Below are 17,442 nucleotides of genomic sequence, written 5' to 3'. Positions count from 1 at the left end.
CAAAAATAAAGTAACATTTTATATTTTTAGGAGATTCTGAGGATTCATCTTCCAGTTCTTCAACAGCCACAGAGATGGAAGACAGGCTTTATTCTGGTTCTGCAGGACAAAGAACTTCTCAATTGCCAGCAAGTATGTTTTATGCCTTATACAGTATTTGGTTGTACTCTTTGCATTATTAGGTATTTGTACTCTTTCCATTATTAAGTATTTATTTGTAATCTTTGCATTTTTAGGTATTTGTGATCTTCATATTGAATATTCATTTGTTTGTTTTTCTCTAAATATTTGTAAAATCTTGACTGATCTTGATTGCACTTAATGCTCTTTGTATCATTTAAAATTAATCAAGGTGGTGGTGCAGCTGAAAGTGGACACATAAATATCAAGCTTGGATACTCTGCCTGGCTGGAAGGATTGTTTATTGCCCTTAAAAACAGGTAAATGCCTCTGCAAAGCTATGCATCTAAGAAAATAAACGGATCATCCTTAACTACTGAAAGAGAATCATAACATTTTTTTTAAAGAAAACAGTTTTGAAAAAATAAATAGTTATTTATCGCATCGATGGTTCAAAGGCCCGGTTTAACAAAACTGGTATTAATTTTATGATTTTAATATTCTTGCTAAATTGTCTTTAACACGATGCTATACATAATTTTTCAGTATTGTTGAGGACCGGATCTAATCTAGTGGATATTTATCGATTTCGAAGCCATACTGTAAAAAAATATTCTGTAATTAAAATATATGTAAATATATTTTTAGGAAAGCAGTAACAGACGATAGTGGATCTGATAGTGACCAATCCGCTACTCCATCTGCAAGTTCCAGCCGTAAGACAACAGGATTTACCACTTGCCCACTTGAACAGGTACTTTTATGGATAGTCAGATATTATGGAGACAGAGAGTCAAATTAAGGAGATAAACAGAAAGATAGGCAGATTGGAGTTTTGATCAGCGTTTCGGAGCCAGAGCTGGGAGCAGCAACATTTTTGGTGGAGCCGGAGCCGTATTTTTCGTTAAAAACGGCTCCGGCTCCAGATTAGCTAAAAATGATTTTTAAAGTAATATTATTATTTGGCAACGGTCTATTTCTATAAAATAAACTGAAAAACTATTGTTTCTTAACAAATAGACACACATCCTTCTACTTTTATATAGCTTTAATTAAATAAAAGCAAAATATTTTATATTATTTATTTTATTTTATCAAATTCAATAATGAACAAAAATTGATATATTAATTTTAAGGTAGGAGCAGGAGCCGGAGTCGGAGCTGGAGCCGGAGCCGTATTTCCAGATACGGCTTCGCGGAGCCGGAGCCGCATCTAAATTATACGGCTCCGAAACGCTAGTTTTGAGAAATAGTTTTTGAAAGAGAGATCCTCAAATAAAATTAAAAGCTTATCATAACAAACTTCTTGTTATTGATGGTCAAATTAGGACAAAGTTTTTTTTTTAAACTTAACTTATATTTTAATTTTGCATAGGTGCAAATTTTTGTTTATTAATGTGTATATTGTAGTTCAATTGAGATATTAATCTTTAACTGCTGAAAATCCAGGGAAGGAGTGGACATGGTACTGTTTTGTATTCTGGTACTTAAAGTCTTATACTCACGTTTTCTCATTCGATGGCTCTAAAACTTTGGGTACTTTAATTGAATTGTTAAAAAAATTTATTATTGTTTGGTTCCAAAATAGTGTTGTTTAAACTTTTCAACCAATAATTTAATCTACAGAAGTGTCAATTCTTAAAGAATGCCTAAGTCATAAATATTGTTAAGGTATCCAAAGAGCTGGAGGGTAAACACCTGGATGGAAGGTCATTCGCCAACCTGTACGCTGTTCCGGCCGGGGCTGAATTATCCTTCCCCAGATCTGTTTATGAAACTATGAATCTCTTCTGCCAAACTATTTTCAGGTAGATAATTTTGTGATTTTCTGAAACAAAATAAGCAAAATACCGATAAATAATCAGATATGCACTTACAAATTATTTTGTAACATTTAGAATGAGCAATGGAGAATCCTCAGACCCGGATGACCAGATTCCTTTGCTGGTCTGGAAATCTTGCGGATTTACCATCACTTCTATAGTTGTATCCGCAATGGAGGCAGGGTTGCCATTTTAATTAATGGAGTAGATGTCTAAAAAAAAATTTTATAAACTAAAACTTAGAAAAGACTTAGAAGAAGTTAATTTTTTAATTGCATATTATAGCTCATGACATTGTTTACCTAATAAGGATTGTATGATCAATTTTGCAAAAGTTTTTTTTATAATTATAATCTGGCAACCCTGCTTAAAGGCTGAGAAACCGGTTCTAGGGTCTTTATCTTCCCGCCACAATGATTGTTTGTCTGCGCTCATAAGGTTTTGCGGCATTGTTGGCTCAAACTTTGGTGATCCTAAAGTTATCAGGTAAGTTTCAAAATTAGATTTTAGTAGTTTAGCTTTTCTATGTGGTCATGTCCGTGCGTTTCCATAGGGTTAATTCGGTTGTTATTGAAGATGTATTTCTAAAAAAAATTATTTCCACTTTTTCATTATCACTTTTTTCCGTTTTTGTCCGTCCATTTTTCCGTGCTATTAATGGGTAAATATTGAAGAAAAGAAAGGTTTTCAGGCTTGATTTAACCACAATAGCACTCTCCTTCTTTTGTATGCTAAAAAAGTCAAAATACGATGCTGTAAGACTCGAACTAACAAATTCTGTAGATAAATAATTAGAAATTGTTTAGGTCCCACAGTTTGAAGATTCTTTCCATGTTGCTGGAAGTTGATACCAGTAATCTTTCTATATTAGGTAAAAAACACACATACAAATATTATTGAAATAGAGTAGCTTTGCTATTTATCACTTAACAAGGATGACACATCCATAAGTAGCAAAGCACAAATATACAGAACTATAGAGCAGATTATCAAGAAAAGTCAAATAAAGATATTGTAAAGTTAAGTAAGATAAACAGACAGGCGGACTGTGTATTGAATAGATACCCAAAGGTAATAAGAATCTTCACAATAAAAAATAGATTTATTGCTTTAATAGAAAGTAAGATAATCAGGTTTCCTCTAATAAAAAGCGTTACTGACAGACTGATGCACAAAACAATATATAGACTGGATGCACATTGTCATAAATTTCATATTTGATAGGTAAATTGTTGTTTAAAGATATAAATCTAATCAGAAGAAAAATCATAAACAAAGATATAAGATCATATTTTTTTAGAAACTGATATGTTCGGTCTGCTAGTTTCCCTGACATATTCCTTGCCATCCCTTTTTAATGGAGAAAGTGCTGCGCCACTACCCTCATGTAATATTCAGGTAGTTAGACATTTCAAAATTGATAACATCATAAAAAGCGAAGCTCTGAAATCAAATGGTAAAACAAACGAGTATGAACACTTGTAGATTGCCTAAACTAAATAAGCAGAATTTTTATTTAAAAGTACACAAAATATTGTCCATGTTCTTGTTGCTAAATTACGTAAAAACAGTATTCTGTTCAAAGATATACCTATATTTTTACACTAAATTCTAGAGATGCTTGAGTAAATAAAGATTTATACAAAAGACACTCTGTACGAATGGGTGCAAGTGAATTAAGTCCTTAAGTCTATATATACATGGTTTCTGTATATATAGCTATTGTACACCTCCCACAACACTCAGCTACTACTGATTGTTGTTGTTATATTTAGGACCAGCATATCCTGAGGTTGTTGTACACCGCCCACATCATACAACTAGTACTGATTGTTGTTGTTATGTTTAGGACCAGCATATCCTGAGGTTGTTGTACACCGCCCATATCATACAACTAGTACTGATTGTTGTTGTTATGTTTAGGACCAGCATATCCTGAGGTTGTTGTACACCGCCCACATCATACAACTAGTACTGATTGTTGTTGTTATGTTTAGGACCAGCATATCCTGAGGTTATTGTACACCTCCCACATCACACAACTCCTACTGATTGTTGTTGTACTCCTCCCACATCACACAACTCCTACTGATTGTTGTTGTTATGTTTAGGACCAGCATATCCTGAGGTTGTTGTACACCGCCCATATCACACAACTCCTATTAAACCCACAACAACTACAAGATATTGATGTAAGTTAAACCTTCGTCTTGCGACCTATGTTAGGAATCTTAAGGGATAAGACATTGGACTATAAATTGATGTACTCCAATAAATATATTAAACAAAATTACCCCATATCTACCTAAGTGCCTGAAGATTTTTATCCAACAAATGAGAAAACGTTGTTTGTTTACTTGTCTCCCCTCCATCCCTGGTCCTATGTACAACTCGATTTCATCACATTGCAGTCAGAAGTAGGATAGGTTAGGGCAGTGCTTTTATCCATTACATGACTTATTAGCAATATAGGAGAATACTTTGGCCCTTAAACAGGTTCTTCTTGTATTTTTTTTTGAAGACAAAGGTAGTGCGAACAGCAGATCCCTACAACTTTAATATTTCATTTACCTTAATTTTCACTTATTAGGTTGATTTTGACGTGACAGTGAAAGGCATGGACTGCCAGCCACTTCTGGACATCATGCATATCATTCAGGTCAACTTATTTTAAATTCATTTAGAAATAAGGCGGTTGTCTTATACATGGGGTGCCCTAAATCTACTCTAAAGAAAAACTAAAACACATGAAATAAACTATCCTTATACTAAAGTAACATGATGTTTGTCTGTGTGTCTGTACCGAAGGATCTCGCTAACCGCTGAACCGATCGGGTTCTCCTTAACAGGGTAGATTCTCATGGGTTCTGGAAGGTTTATAACTATTTTGGGGGAGGGTACAACAACTCTCAAGAGAAATGGAAAAAAAAATATCTGGGAGAATTTAACGTAACATAAAGAGGTATCGTAACATAAAGAAGTAACGTAGAGACTTTAACAAACAAAAACATCTAAAGTGCCACTAGAGGCCTCTAGGGGCGTAGCCGCTAGTTAAAAATAATGTAATGAAAGGGCGGGAGAGGACGGGGGCGTTTCTTTACTCGAATTGAAACTTTTAGGGAACTGTCATATAAATAATTGCAATATCTTTTTAGGATGCTGTTCCACAGACATATCCAGCTCAATTTCTGGCTGACCCTCTTCTTGTTTGGAAAAAGGTAAATCATACATTTCAATTATCTGCTTTCTTAGAGAGCTCTCTATAACACTTGAGGGAAGAGGGTGTGGATTCGTGGAAGTCGACTCTCTTTCATTAAGGAACAAAAGTATTGCTCAATTTAACACACTTAACATAAACAAAAATTTGTCATAAATATATTATTTTCTTTATTAGTTTGGGGATTTAACAAATTAAGAGACAAAAAACACATTGTACCTAATAATTGCTTGTATTGAGATGTTTTTAGTCTAATCTACCACTATCATTCTAAGCTCTGTTTGATACAAAATATATACCTCTACGTTTGACTGTCTATCTATCAAGTAAAGAAAATTACTATTATTATTTTCCAGTTGATGATGGCCTCAATAGGGTTCCTAAGATGTTGTGGTCTGTTTTACCACTACCTGTCCGATGTGATCGCTCCCAGCGAGCTGAACTCCAACATGCTGTTACCTGAGGACGAATTCGCCCTGCTTGCCAGATACCTGGCTTTCCCAGCGAACCCAAGGTAGGCTAAAAATTATTGTATGTTTTTAAAATTCATCCTTATATAAAAGTAAAATGTTGATTGTCTGTGTGTGTACTGAAAGAACTCGCCAACTGCTGAACCGATATGGTTATCATTTACAGTGATGATTCTCATGTGTCCAGGAAAGGTTTATAACTATTTTGAGAGAGGGTAATCTTCCTAGAGAAATCGTCCTTGGAAAACAATGGGATCTTGGACAAAGTAGCTTCGGACAAAGTAGCTTCAGACAAAGTAGCTTCAGACAAAGTAGCTTCAGGACAAAGTAGCCTCCTAAGGAAAGTAGCCTCTACTATTAATAAAGGTCATGGCCTCAGCGCTCGACCCCTGGCCTGCCTAGCCGTGGGCGCTCGGCCCCCTAGCCTATAACCCAACCTAACCAAAAATTGTAATAACACGTTTAAAAATTGTAAAAACAATATTAAAAATTGTAAAAATCTATCAACCACTTTTTGCAAAATCCACAAAATTCTAAACCACCTATGTATTATCAGTTGATGAAATTCTTCTTAAATAATGTTCTGAGGCTAACATAGGTTAGGTTAGGTTATAGGCTAAGGGTCCGAGCGCCCGCGGCTAGGCAGGCCAGTGGGCCGAGCGCTGCGGCCATATTAGAGACTATTTTTCTTAGGAAGCTACTTTTCTTAAGTAAATGTCCTGAAGCTACTTTTTCCAAGATCCAAAAAATGACCTCTAAACAAAAGAAATATTTTTTACCTTTTCTTTTTAAAATTAAAAATGGAGGTCGACTCCCCTTCAACCCCTTCAACCCCGCCACCCCCACTCCACCATCCTCCTTCATTCAGGTGATCCTAGTGGCCTCTAGGGGCGTATCTGCTTGTAAATTAAATATTATAAAGCTAACAAGATATATTACAATTAATATTTGTAGAATACCTAATAATTTATCTTAGTATCTATGCCTCTCTGGTTTTTAAACATGATTATAATAATTTTTTCTTACAATTATATAGACTCTTAAAGAATTATTTTGAATATCAGGGAGTTGTTTGAGTCCGACTACTCAATGTCTATTGTGAGGAAATGGGTGAACCATCCAAATATTCACATCACTTTCAATGACGCTGACAATCCCAGCAATCAATCTTTCATTCTACAGGTAAGTTTGTGGCTAGGAGGTACATTAGGTAACAATGTAACATGCTCTAAGATACGTTTAATCTAGCCATTAAAATCTAACGCACAAGCTATAGTATATACTCGAGAGAGGGAGGAGACATTGGGCTGTTTATTACACTAATCCCAAAAGTTTTATGATAACGTTTACTTATTCGTTTGCTTAACAACAATGGGACCTTTTATTGAATTTTGATTAGTTGGTTCAATAAGTAGAGAGTCCAAACTTTTTAACCACCAATTGTTATCAACAGAAGAGGTAGTTTTGTGTTTCTTCTTTGGGTATTTATATGAACTTTTCGGCCATTGTTCTATCCCTTTAGATCCCTGGAATATTTTTCTTTATTTCAGGTACCCAAATTGATCACACTACCTAAAGATTACAGTGAGCTAATAAACTTGGTGTCCAACTTCACATGTCCCAGAACTGTGGGTCCTGATGCCAGAAATACACCTTCCATGTGTTTGGTTTGTGGAGAAATTCTTTGCTCCCAGTCCTACTGTTGCCAGGAATTTATTTTTTGTTATTCTATTCAGTAATTGGATGTTTAATTCCATCTTCCGAATCAGTAGGATGTTTATATTCTATATGAAAAAGCGCATTTGGAATTTTATTACATATAATTTAAATCGTTCTATGCAGCGTAACAGAAAGTAATTTTGATTTTTTTCCATTAAAAAAGGCATCAGTTTTTATGAAAAATAATCTTGTTGAAATGGACTCTCATAGTTTTTTTTTTCATTGAGTGGAGTCTCCTTTTGTTTATTATAATAATCATTCCAAACAAACAATTAATGTGTTTGCTAACAGACGGAGCTGAGTGGATTATCTGTTGGTGCCTGCACTGCTCATGCCCATTACTGTGGTGTTGGAACTGGAATATTTTTAAGGTATATACTCTTTGCACTTTTTCTATTTGTATGTGCTCTTTGCATATTTTTATTTGTATGTGCTCTTTGCATATTTTTATTTGTATGTGCTCTTTGGATATTTTTATTGTAAGTGCTCTTTGAAAATTTTTATTGTGCTCTTTGCAATTTTTTTATTTGTATCCTATGCTCTTTGCATATTTTTTTGCTTGTACTCATTGCATAAATGTTAGTACAACTCTTTTCTCCTGTTTCGTTTTGTTTTGCTTCTACTTGATTTGTTATTTAGTCTATATTTGGCTCTTAAAACGTATTTAAGAACTCTTTGCTATTTAGTTATTTAAATGTATATTCTCTTTGCATTCTTCCTGCTTATGCTTTGTATCTGAATTAGAAAAATTATTTGTAGATTTTTAGTATTAATAATTATCTTTTAATTAGGGTGCGTAAGTGTAAGATGGTGATGTTAAGTGGTCGTTCACGGGGCTGCTTTGTGCCCACCCCCTACCTGGACCAGTATGGAGAAACAGATTCTGGACTGGAGAGGGGTAATCCCCTAACTCTCTGTGTTGAAAGGTAAATAGTTGATTTGTAAATTATTGTAGGGCAAGTCAAGAATAAGACTGCAATGCAAGAAAAAAGTTTGTTTTTAGGGTTCCAATTGAGTGCATAATTTGACTTCCAATTGACCCTTTCAGGATAGAATATTATCAATGATTTTCAACCTTAAAGGATTAAAAGTGTACATAAAATTTAAATTATCTTATATATTATATTATTTCATTACAAAGTTTTTGATGTAACCTTGCAATTATATAAAGAAGATTTAAACTAAACTAAGAGTGGACTTTTTTTATTCATTTTTTCTCTTTCCTCTTTGAGTGTCTGATAAAAACTGAAAGACCCTGATTGTATTTTAATTAAACTGAAAATAAAGAAGGAATTTCTTATTTTGCCAGACCCATGCGGGAGGCCCTTTTTCAGCAGGGCTTATATTTCCTTTCCCCAACCTCGGACTGATCAGTATCTATAATAACCTAACCGCTGCCCTTTTAACGCTCTTTTCCCGAAAATTAAACCCAAAAAAATCCACAATTATTTTGTTTAGTTACAAGAAGTTGCAACGTATGTGGGTGAACCATTGGATACCAGAAGAGGTCACCAGGAACCTGTACGCAGCTTCAGGTACAGAGAGATGGATAGAAAATTAGTAGATATTATTGAATCTGGTTTGTTGCAAGGCATTTGACGATTCATAATCTCAAATCGTTTTACAAAATTGATTTTCAAATATTTTTGAATGCTAGACCTTTATTTTTTATGCCTTTTTAAAAAATGCTCATATACTTTTCACATTTTCCACCAATTTAAAAAATCAATGCTTTTTTGTCATTTGTATTGCCTTTGGGACATCTAAAACAATGGTCCCGAAAAAGTTTGTCTGTCCGTTCGTTCGTTACATCCTAACTCACACTAACTAATTTGGATATATCTATAATACAAAGTAGAATGATGTCTGTCTGTTTGTCCGTTTTAGGCTATTTTCTTGGGGGGTGGGACACCCCCAAACCCCCCCCAAAAAAATTTATTAAAAGATTGAAAAGAAAGCGTTATAGGAACCTATAGATTATGGTTCGCAGCACCAAAATATGGTTTTTTTTTTAATATGTTCGAAATAAGTGGTTGCATCTCTAATTTTTTTTTTAATTACCTCTTGGGGAAAAAATCCCCTAGAGGCTAGGGGCGAAGCCGCTAGTAGTATAGATAGAACTATGGTTTTCACAGTTTTCAAATTTTGTAATTGAACTCAATCAATCTATTTGTATGTCTGTTCAAGTAAGTTAACAAAAAAATCTCAAACTTTGGCTACAGTAGGGATAGAAGAATGATTCTTTCATTTTTAAAATCGTCTAACTGAGCCTTTTTTCTTATATTTTTTTCCGACGGTCAAACATCATAATTCCTTTCAGTAGTTCATAATAATTGCAATTTGCAAATTTGAATGATATCCAAGAAACAGTGCATTTTGTATCAATAATGATTATGATTTTGCAGGTCACTTGGTTCCAGATTGGATTACATTGTAAGACCTACAAGACTTTATTAATGTATTAATCATATAGTAAATCATGTATCTTAAATCAGAAAGAAAAAGATTTTTTTTAACATTTGTTAATAAAAATTTTTGTTATTTAAATATTTTTTGGGAGGGGCTTAGATTAAGAAAAAATACTGAAATTAAATTTATATTTATCTTTATTTTTCCATATAGTTAAAATTATTGTTTTAATGGTATTTTCTTATTTAAATGGGTAAAAATATGTGGATGAAAAAAATTACCAAAAATGTTTTTAATTTGTTTAGTACCTACCTATTTTTATTCTTATTTACTCAAATTTAACTAACAGAATATTAATTTAAAAAGTTAAGCTAGAATTATTTTTTCAAACTCTAGTGATATATCATAGTCAAATTTAAGTCAGGGAGAGCTAACTGGAAGATAGATTAATTTTCACAAAATCTTGGAGGGGAAGATAAATTTATCCTCTATTTCCCCATCCCTGTATAAAAATATGTAAATGTCAACAACATACCTAGCTAGTTTAATGGTGAAAAATAAATGGAAATAATAATTAAATGGATATTGATAATAAATAGTAAATTTATGGGATCACATCGGAAATAAGACGAAAAGTCGTCAGCTCTTTTTTAAGCTCCCACATAGCTAGTTTAATGGTGAATAATAAATGGAAATAATAATTAAATGGATATTGTTAACAAATAAATAGTAAATTGATAGGATCAAATCGGAAATAAGACGAACAGTCGTCAGCTCTTTTTTAAGCTCCCAAAATTAACTTTCGTCTTATTTGCGATTAGATCCAATTTATGTATTTAATGTTTAGCTGATAAAGGTTTAATCTTAAATTTGATGTTAATGTAATGATAATTATAGTAGTCAAATATATTGTTTCAAATAATCTTCATGTTTTTTTTTATTTACGCAGCTACTCTATAACTATTGTTATGTCTGTTCAAACTACTAAAACAACGCAATATACATTCTTTGCACCTGTGCACATATTTCTTATCCAAAAGTTAATGAACTGATAGTAACCATACACGCTTGCCGTCTTATGATGGCGAATTTACGTTCAAAAAGCTTTGCTTCTATTTGAATAAAATGTCTTTAACACTGATTTTATTGGAGTTACTTATTTCTTGCTTTAGTGCTTCGCCCCTAGCCTCAAGGAAAAGGCATGAGATATCGTTAAAGTAGCATAATACATAAAAGAATCTGCCCTGAAAAGTACAACCCATACGGAAAAGCAATTACCGAGATCTTAGCATCCGACAAAAAACCTCTTTACTTAAATTTTAAGATTGAATTATATTTCTTACTTTTTTTTCTTATAATAATCAAAATGTAAAAAGTTTTAAATTGTTTTTAGAATTAATTTGCTAAAGCGGACCGAGGTTGAAATATATAGAGATATCAGAATTATGTATCAATGAGTATATCCGGGAGGGTGAGATATTGCATTAAAAAAAAATTCTTTGTTTACCAACTAATTATTTAACAGAAGAATCCTAATTTTTCACAAGTCAATAAGAAATCGTTCATTTGGAACTTTGAATGTTATTATAATTTACAGGCGTATGTTCACTACCTTACTGGTATTACAAGAGTCGATCGTCGTCGGGGAGGTGCTGAGTTTGAATCTCGTACCGAGACAGAGTAGGAAGAATGCTTTTGCCTAAAACGTCTGGCCAAAGGTCGTTCAATCAAAGAGTTGGTTGTCTGTTTGGTGTTACTTAACCTAATATTCCCGGTGTTTGGACAGAAATTGTGAGTTTGGCCCTTCCTAGGTTGTTGGACCTGGCGTTAAGGTGTCGGGGACAGCAGCCTCGCCAGTATGAGGTAGGTAAGAGTTGCACAGACTTTTCTTTCTTTTTCAGAAGCATGATACTGCACTAAACCTTATGAGATAGCCTCGCTATTCTCTAATAGTTCGTAAAACCATCTAATCTAAAAACCTTCCAACTGATTTTTGTTCTTGATGGTTGCCTAAATTGGATTACAAGTATTTAAAGGACTTATCTGCAATTACCTTTTATTTTGTCACTAGAAAGTAGACATTGGGCTAATTAATTAACTAATCCCCAAAGCTTTACAATAATGTTTTCTTATTCGTTAGCTTAAAAACTTTGTGGACTTTATAGAACATTGTTTAATCCCTGAATATTTCAGCGGTACGAGAGATCTAATTTTGCTATGTAATAGGAATACTATCAAACACTTTACAAAAGTCTAGAGTACACAAATAAAATTTTACTTATTTCGGCCATTTTAAACTTTGCATTTGCCTTTGTAATTTATAAATGAACAAATACATAATTAAATTTAAAAAATAGACGATAAATTAATGTACTTATCTGGTGGAGATTAAAACTATTGGTTGAAAAGTTTGAAAACTTACTTTGTATATGGATTATCATTAAACAAATTAGAGAACGTGTATATAAACATTGGTGGTCAGCTTCATTTAAAGTCTAATGTCCCCTCCCTCCCTAAGGTAGCCTTATTTAGAATTGATTCATAAATATTTTATGATTTATCATTTTTTGTAAACGCGCCAAACATTTGTTTATTGTCCATTCTCTTATCACTGTCATAAAAGAGTATAAAAGAGTATTGCTTCCAACTTAAGGGTGGTCCTAGTGATCTCCCCTGTAGTAAAGTATTTATAGTTTGACAACCTTATTGTATGTATTCTGATTTATCTTACCATTCCCCATCCCTTTTGGGGAGGTGGATAACTTTTGCCAATTATTGTTGTCGACAGGGGAAACTTTGTTGTCAACTTATCTTGCTACTCTGGACCTCATTTATTGGTCTGTTCGTTCATCCAGTCATAGGGGATGAAGTGAATGGGTGAATGGGGGTATCATTATTTTAGCCAGCTGCGAGTATCGCTTTATCAGAGTACATGAAAATATTGTGCAATATCCAGGTACTAATATATCGATTCTAACATGAAAACGCCCATTGGAATAGAACGTGCTTAGAAGCTAGTATAGTCGTTCTATAGTATGCATTTTTGAGTCTTAGCTATCTTCATGTCTTTATGCCAATTTTAATGAAATGGGACTGTAAGAGGTGTCGTTTGGACGTCAACATCTTTCATATATCTGACTTATTCCGGAAATTAAACCTGATAATATTGAGCAATGCTGGCGGTATCTCACAAACGGGCTAGTTGAGCATAGAAGCCCCCCTTTGCCTCTCTAATAAGATAAGGGGGGGGGGTAGTTTTTTACTCTAGGGCCTAGTTAGGTACAGAAGCTCAAACCCCTTATCTATTTTTTTAAATAAGGGGGGAAGGTTTCAAAGTTCGCTAGGCTTTTAGAGGGAAAGTACCAAAAACCTCAATAATCTCACAAAATTTAAGAAAATCATTGGGTAGGGTATACAGGGATAGGGAACTGGAAGAAATAATGATAATTTTTCAAAACTTTTTTTTTGGTGGGGGGGGGGGGTAAATTGTTCTTTTCCCTGTCTAGATGAAAGAGAAAGGGGTACAAAAAGAGCTAGACAAGGGTAGAAAGTCATGCCAACTCGAGTTTCAAATAGAGTAGCATCGCTAACAATAAAAAAATTCCGCGTAAATACAAAATTAATATTTATTTTATAAAAATCTACATAATTTACAAAACAAATATATACTACAAATACTTGAAAACAGATTTTTATATTTAATAACAAAGCGAGGTACTTGAGTTAATAAAAAAATATTCAAATATGTAATTTCATAATAATTGAACAACAACTATAAAATATTTTATTCCCTGTCGACCTTTGAAGCACTGTATTGACACAATTTCATAGTTTTTGTCGACAAAGATAAAAATACAGCAATTTTTAGACATTCAACTGTTTGTGTTGAATAATTGTCGTATAGGTTATGGCTGACATCTATCAATAATACAAAGTAGAATGATGTCTTTCCGTCCGTCAGTCCGTCTGAAGCTTAAGATCTCAGTATCCACTGAATCGATTGCGCTCTACTCTTCAGGCAATATGCCTACTGGTCATGTGATGGTTTTAAGCTATTTTCTTAGGGGGCTGGACACCCCCAACCCCCCAAAAAAAAGGAAGAAAAAAAACTCCAAAAAAGAAAAAAACAATTTTAAACTAAAATTAAAAAAGGGGGGTCGACTTAATCTAAAATACTAAGCAAAGCCCCTAGAGGCTAGGGCGAAGCCGCTAGTATAATATTAAGTAGTAATTATTTGTCTGTAGCGAAGCATCTTGCTAACCGCTGAACCGATATTTTATTTTTTATATAGAAAAGGTGTTGTGATGTTTTAAGCTATTATCTGCATTTTCATATCTCTTCGAATATCCCTAGATACTAGGGACGCATCCGCTAGTTCTATAATATAAAGAAGTAATTTTTTTTTGTCTGAAGCTAAAGATCTCGTAAATTGGTAGTCCGAATAATATGTACTTTCCAGTTAAGCTTTATAATTGTTTTTGGTTGGTTTTAAGCTATTTTCCTGACCCCCTTTGCCATGCCCTAGAATCTAGGTGCGTTGCAACTTATGATAATATATTAATACTATTGCAGCATTTAAGTTTACTAAATGGTATAGAATTTATGCACTTTATTGACTATTTTCTACGTCGGCTAACCGATATATATACATATTAAATTTTATCTACAATTTCAAAGAAAGATACTGATGTAGTCTACATCAGTATCTTTCTTTAAAATACATTAATTTCTACCCAATATTATGTTTCAGTATAATCAATGCATAAATCCCTTCAAGAATAGTCAATTTAACAGAATCAAACTTTAAAAATGAGAGAAAAGCAAAAATAATTTTTTTTTCTGTAAATTTTTTGGTATCTGTGCATATAAAAGGTAACACCCAAATTTGCCTTTTTTTAGTATTTTCATCAATTTTCCTTGAAATTTAAAGATATCTTAAAAATGATTGATTGGGCTTGTAAAGGAACCATTTGAGTATCTTCGGTCGAAAAAGGTCCGATTTGTGAGCATTTTTGACCAAGTTGTGGTCAATTAATAATAAAAAATAAAAAAGGTAACACACTTTAGAATAAAGTTAACAGAAACTTTATTAAATAAACACACATTTTAAAAAAAATAACATATCGTTAAATTTAATGATTTAACAATTTCAGATAATTTCATAATTATAACAAGGACCAAAAGTAGCAAATTTTTTAAAAATGACCTTAAAATCGACCTGAATATAAAGTCTTAATGTCATTAGAGTATTATAATGCTAGAAACAAGTCAGTAGTGACCTCTTTATAAAACACTACAGGTTGCGCCCCTAGCACTTTGTTTTAAAAGAGTAAAAATGGACATAAAATAGTCGAAAACCACTCTAGGACTTAAATATATAAATAAAATACCCCAAAACAACCCCATGTCTTTAAAATAAAAATATAATAGCCTACAACCATTCCGGGACCTATTTAAAGCTTTCCTAAAAAGGAAAACTCAATCAGTTCAGTAGTTATTGAGATCTTAAGTTCCTGTAAAAAAATTACTTTATATAATAGGATTATGTAATGCATTATACTCGACAATAATGATATATGTCATTGGATTAATTATGCATGTCGATAACATATCAGCCATGATCACTTACAAAATGTCATATTGTCGATATAAACTAAATGCATTTCAGAGGTGGATTCTAGGATATCTAAATCGGCATGGGTCTCCAGATTACAAAATTTCTTTTTGTACAAATTTAACTATAGATTTAAAGCAAAGTGCTGAAAACCATTTAAGAGTTATTTATAACCATAACATTTTATTTAATTTTTGTAGATTTTTATATGATTTTGGAGGATTTTGTTTTACAATAACAATTTTTGTGATATAGCCGATTTAGCCAACCTAAACTGGTTTAAGAATCGACCTCAGTTTTGATGCACTAAGCATGACTGGTTTATAGACCGACAGACAATAATTTCTTGTAGAATAGTTTCTCTAATAAAATCATTATATCAATCGATATTAAAAGTTATATAAAATTAATTGAATTTGCAGAAAATAAATGTAATATAGATAATATTTTAAAATTAGGCACAGAGGCTTTAAAATAAAATGATTCAAATAATACTTATATAGCAATGATGAAAGCATCCATAAGTAGCGAAGCACAATTTTTTTTAATATTTGTATTTTGTGTAGCATGATTGATAGACTGACGGACCAAGTATATTAAATACTGAATGCTCATTGCCATAGAAAATCCCAAATAGCGTTACGGACTGACAGACAGAAAGACTGACAAAGTTAATCATAATGTAGCTTAGCTACTAAATTGTGGATCAAAAATATGCATTTTTGGATGATTAACAGATTTACATATTTACAGATTTACATACATTATTAAAATCAATAGTGTCATTATACAAGCGAAGTTATTATAAACCCAAAATTCTTAAGAATTAAAACAAGAATGACAACATCCATGAAAGCGAAGATATGAAACGGCAGGACAAACGAACATTGACACTTACAGAATATAAATGTATATGTCTAAACAAAATTGTAAGAACTTGTTGCAAAATGCATAAATACAGGATACTGATTAAGGACATACTTACATTTCTAAGACTGTATTATGGAGATGCTTCATTAATAACATTGTACCTTGTTTTAATAGACAGCAGTATTTCAAAACTGAGATGAATAGGATAATTATAACATATACAAAGTTGTTGTTAAAAAGGTTAAAAATCAACATGTTGGTAACAATTATAGAGTTGCTACGTTATAATTATATGTTATAGGAATCACCTTGCAAAATTTGACATTGATAGGACAATTCTAACATATCTAAATTAAAGAAAAGAGCTAACGGTTAAGGGCGGACAGACCGACCCTAATTATAGAAAAGCTTCTCTTTTAAAAATTATCAGTGGGAAAATTAGTCAATAAAGCATAGATCATCAATTTTAGAATTATTGATGATTGCACAATCTGCATAGGATAGGAGATAATGCAACTCAAGTACACCAATGGATTTATTATAACATGGATAGTGCACCAGATTTTTGTGTTCTCGAAAAAAGGAATGCACGCAGCTGTCTGAAGAAAAACCGTAAACCCCTTCCATCCCATCTACCCCTTCCATCCCCTCCCCTCCTACGGGATGAACGAACTAACCAATAAATGAGGTCCATAATAACAAGTTAGATTATGTTTTTTTTCTCATATCATTGTCCCTTGTCCTTTCCATTATCATTAACTTTTATATCTGACAAAATGAAAAATACTGTAATTTTCAGCATTATACTAATAGAAATAAAAAAATCTCTGTAACCACTGTAACTATTTGGTTTTTAAAAAATGTTAGTCTTATAGGCTTTTAGTAGACTTGTACCTTATATGCGGAGAATAATCCAAAAGATGCCCCCCCCCCCCCCCCCTCCTCGATTTTAAAGATTGAACATCACCCCAATTTTATTTGAAAGCCAATAAATACAAGCGGTGAAGCTATTAGAATTAAAATGTTTTGTTTAAATCAAAGTTTGGACTCGGCAGCCGCGCGTCAGCCGCCTGTAAGCGTCAGAGAAATCAAACTTTTGCAATACAGCTGAAAGTATAACCTGACTCAAACCTGCGGCTTCCGAGCCCTAATTAAAGTTGCTCGAAAAATGGTGTTTTATAGTGTAAAACATTTCTATG

General features: G+C 32.9%; 1 protein-coding gene across 3 annotated transcripts in view; it reads left to right on the top strand.

The window, feature by feature from the left end:
- Nucleotides 1-10,680, top strand: part of Ubr1 (Ubr1 ubiquitin ligase) — a 74,598-nt gene extending 63,918 nt beyond the window's left edge. The window contains exons 40-58 of one of the 3 annotated variants that reach the window (XR_013883968.1): nt 31-132; nt 353-440; nt 769-874; nt 1,792-1,928; nt 2,019-2,121; nt 2,317-2,429; nt 2,750-2,814; nt 3,244-3,341; nt 4,055-4,135; nt 4,534-4,602; nt 5,099-5,161; nt 5,517-5,674; nt 6,695-6,812; nt 7,181-7,339; nt 7,641-7,720; nt 8,141-8,275; nt 8,808-8,884; nt 9,755-9,991; nt 10,125-10,680. Coding sequence is in view for 2 of the 3 variants with exons in the window: in XM_080176824.1 (XP_080032950.1) it covers nt 31-132; nt 353-440; nt 769-874; nt 1,792-1,928; nt 2,019-2,121; nt 2,317-2,429; nt 2,750-2,814; nt 3,244-3,341; nt 4,055-4,135; nt 4,534-4,602; nt 5,099-5,161; nt 5,517-5,674; nt 6,695-6,812; nt 7,181-7,339; nt 7,641-7,720; nt 8,141-8,275; nt 8,808-8,884; nt 9,755-9,786 (1,784 nt within the window). In the remaining variant the exon portion in view is untranslated. Of the gene's footprint in view, nt 1-30; nt 133-352; nt 441-768; nt 875-1,791; nt 1,929-2,018; nt 2,122-2,316; nt 2,430-2,749; nt 2,815-3,243; nt 3,342-3,718; nt 4,136-4,533; nt 4,603-5,098; nt 5,162-5,516; nt 5,675-6,694; nt 6,813-7,180; nt 7,340-7,640; nt 7,721-8,140; nt 8,276-8,807; nt 8,885-9,754 lie in introns of those variants that run through there. The other 2 variants (XM_080176824.1, XM_080176825.1) reach the window with 2 other exon arrangements.
- Nucleotides 10,681-17,442: the final 6,762 nt, after the last annotated feature.

This window comes from Acartia tonsa, chromosome 11 (genome assembly GCF_053477335.1).
Source record: "Acartia tonsa isolate MP-2025a chromosome 11, ASM5347733v1, whole genome shotgun sequence".
In the NCBI taxonomy this organism is placed as follows: domain Eukaryota; kingdom Metazoa; phylum Arthropoda; class Copepoda; order Calanoida; family Acartiidae; genus Acartia; species Acartia tonsa.
This window is presented reverse-complemented; position numbering and strand designations above follow the sequence as displayed.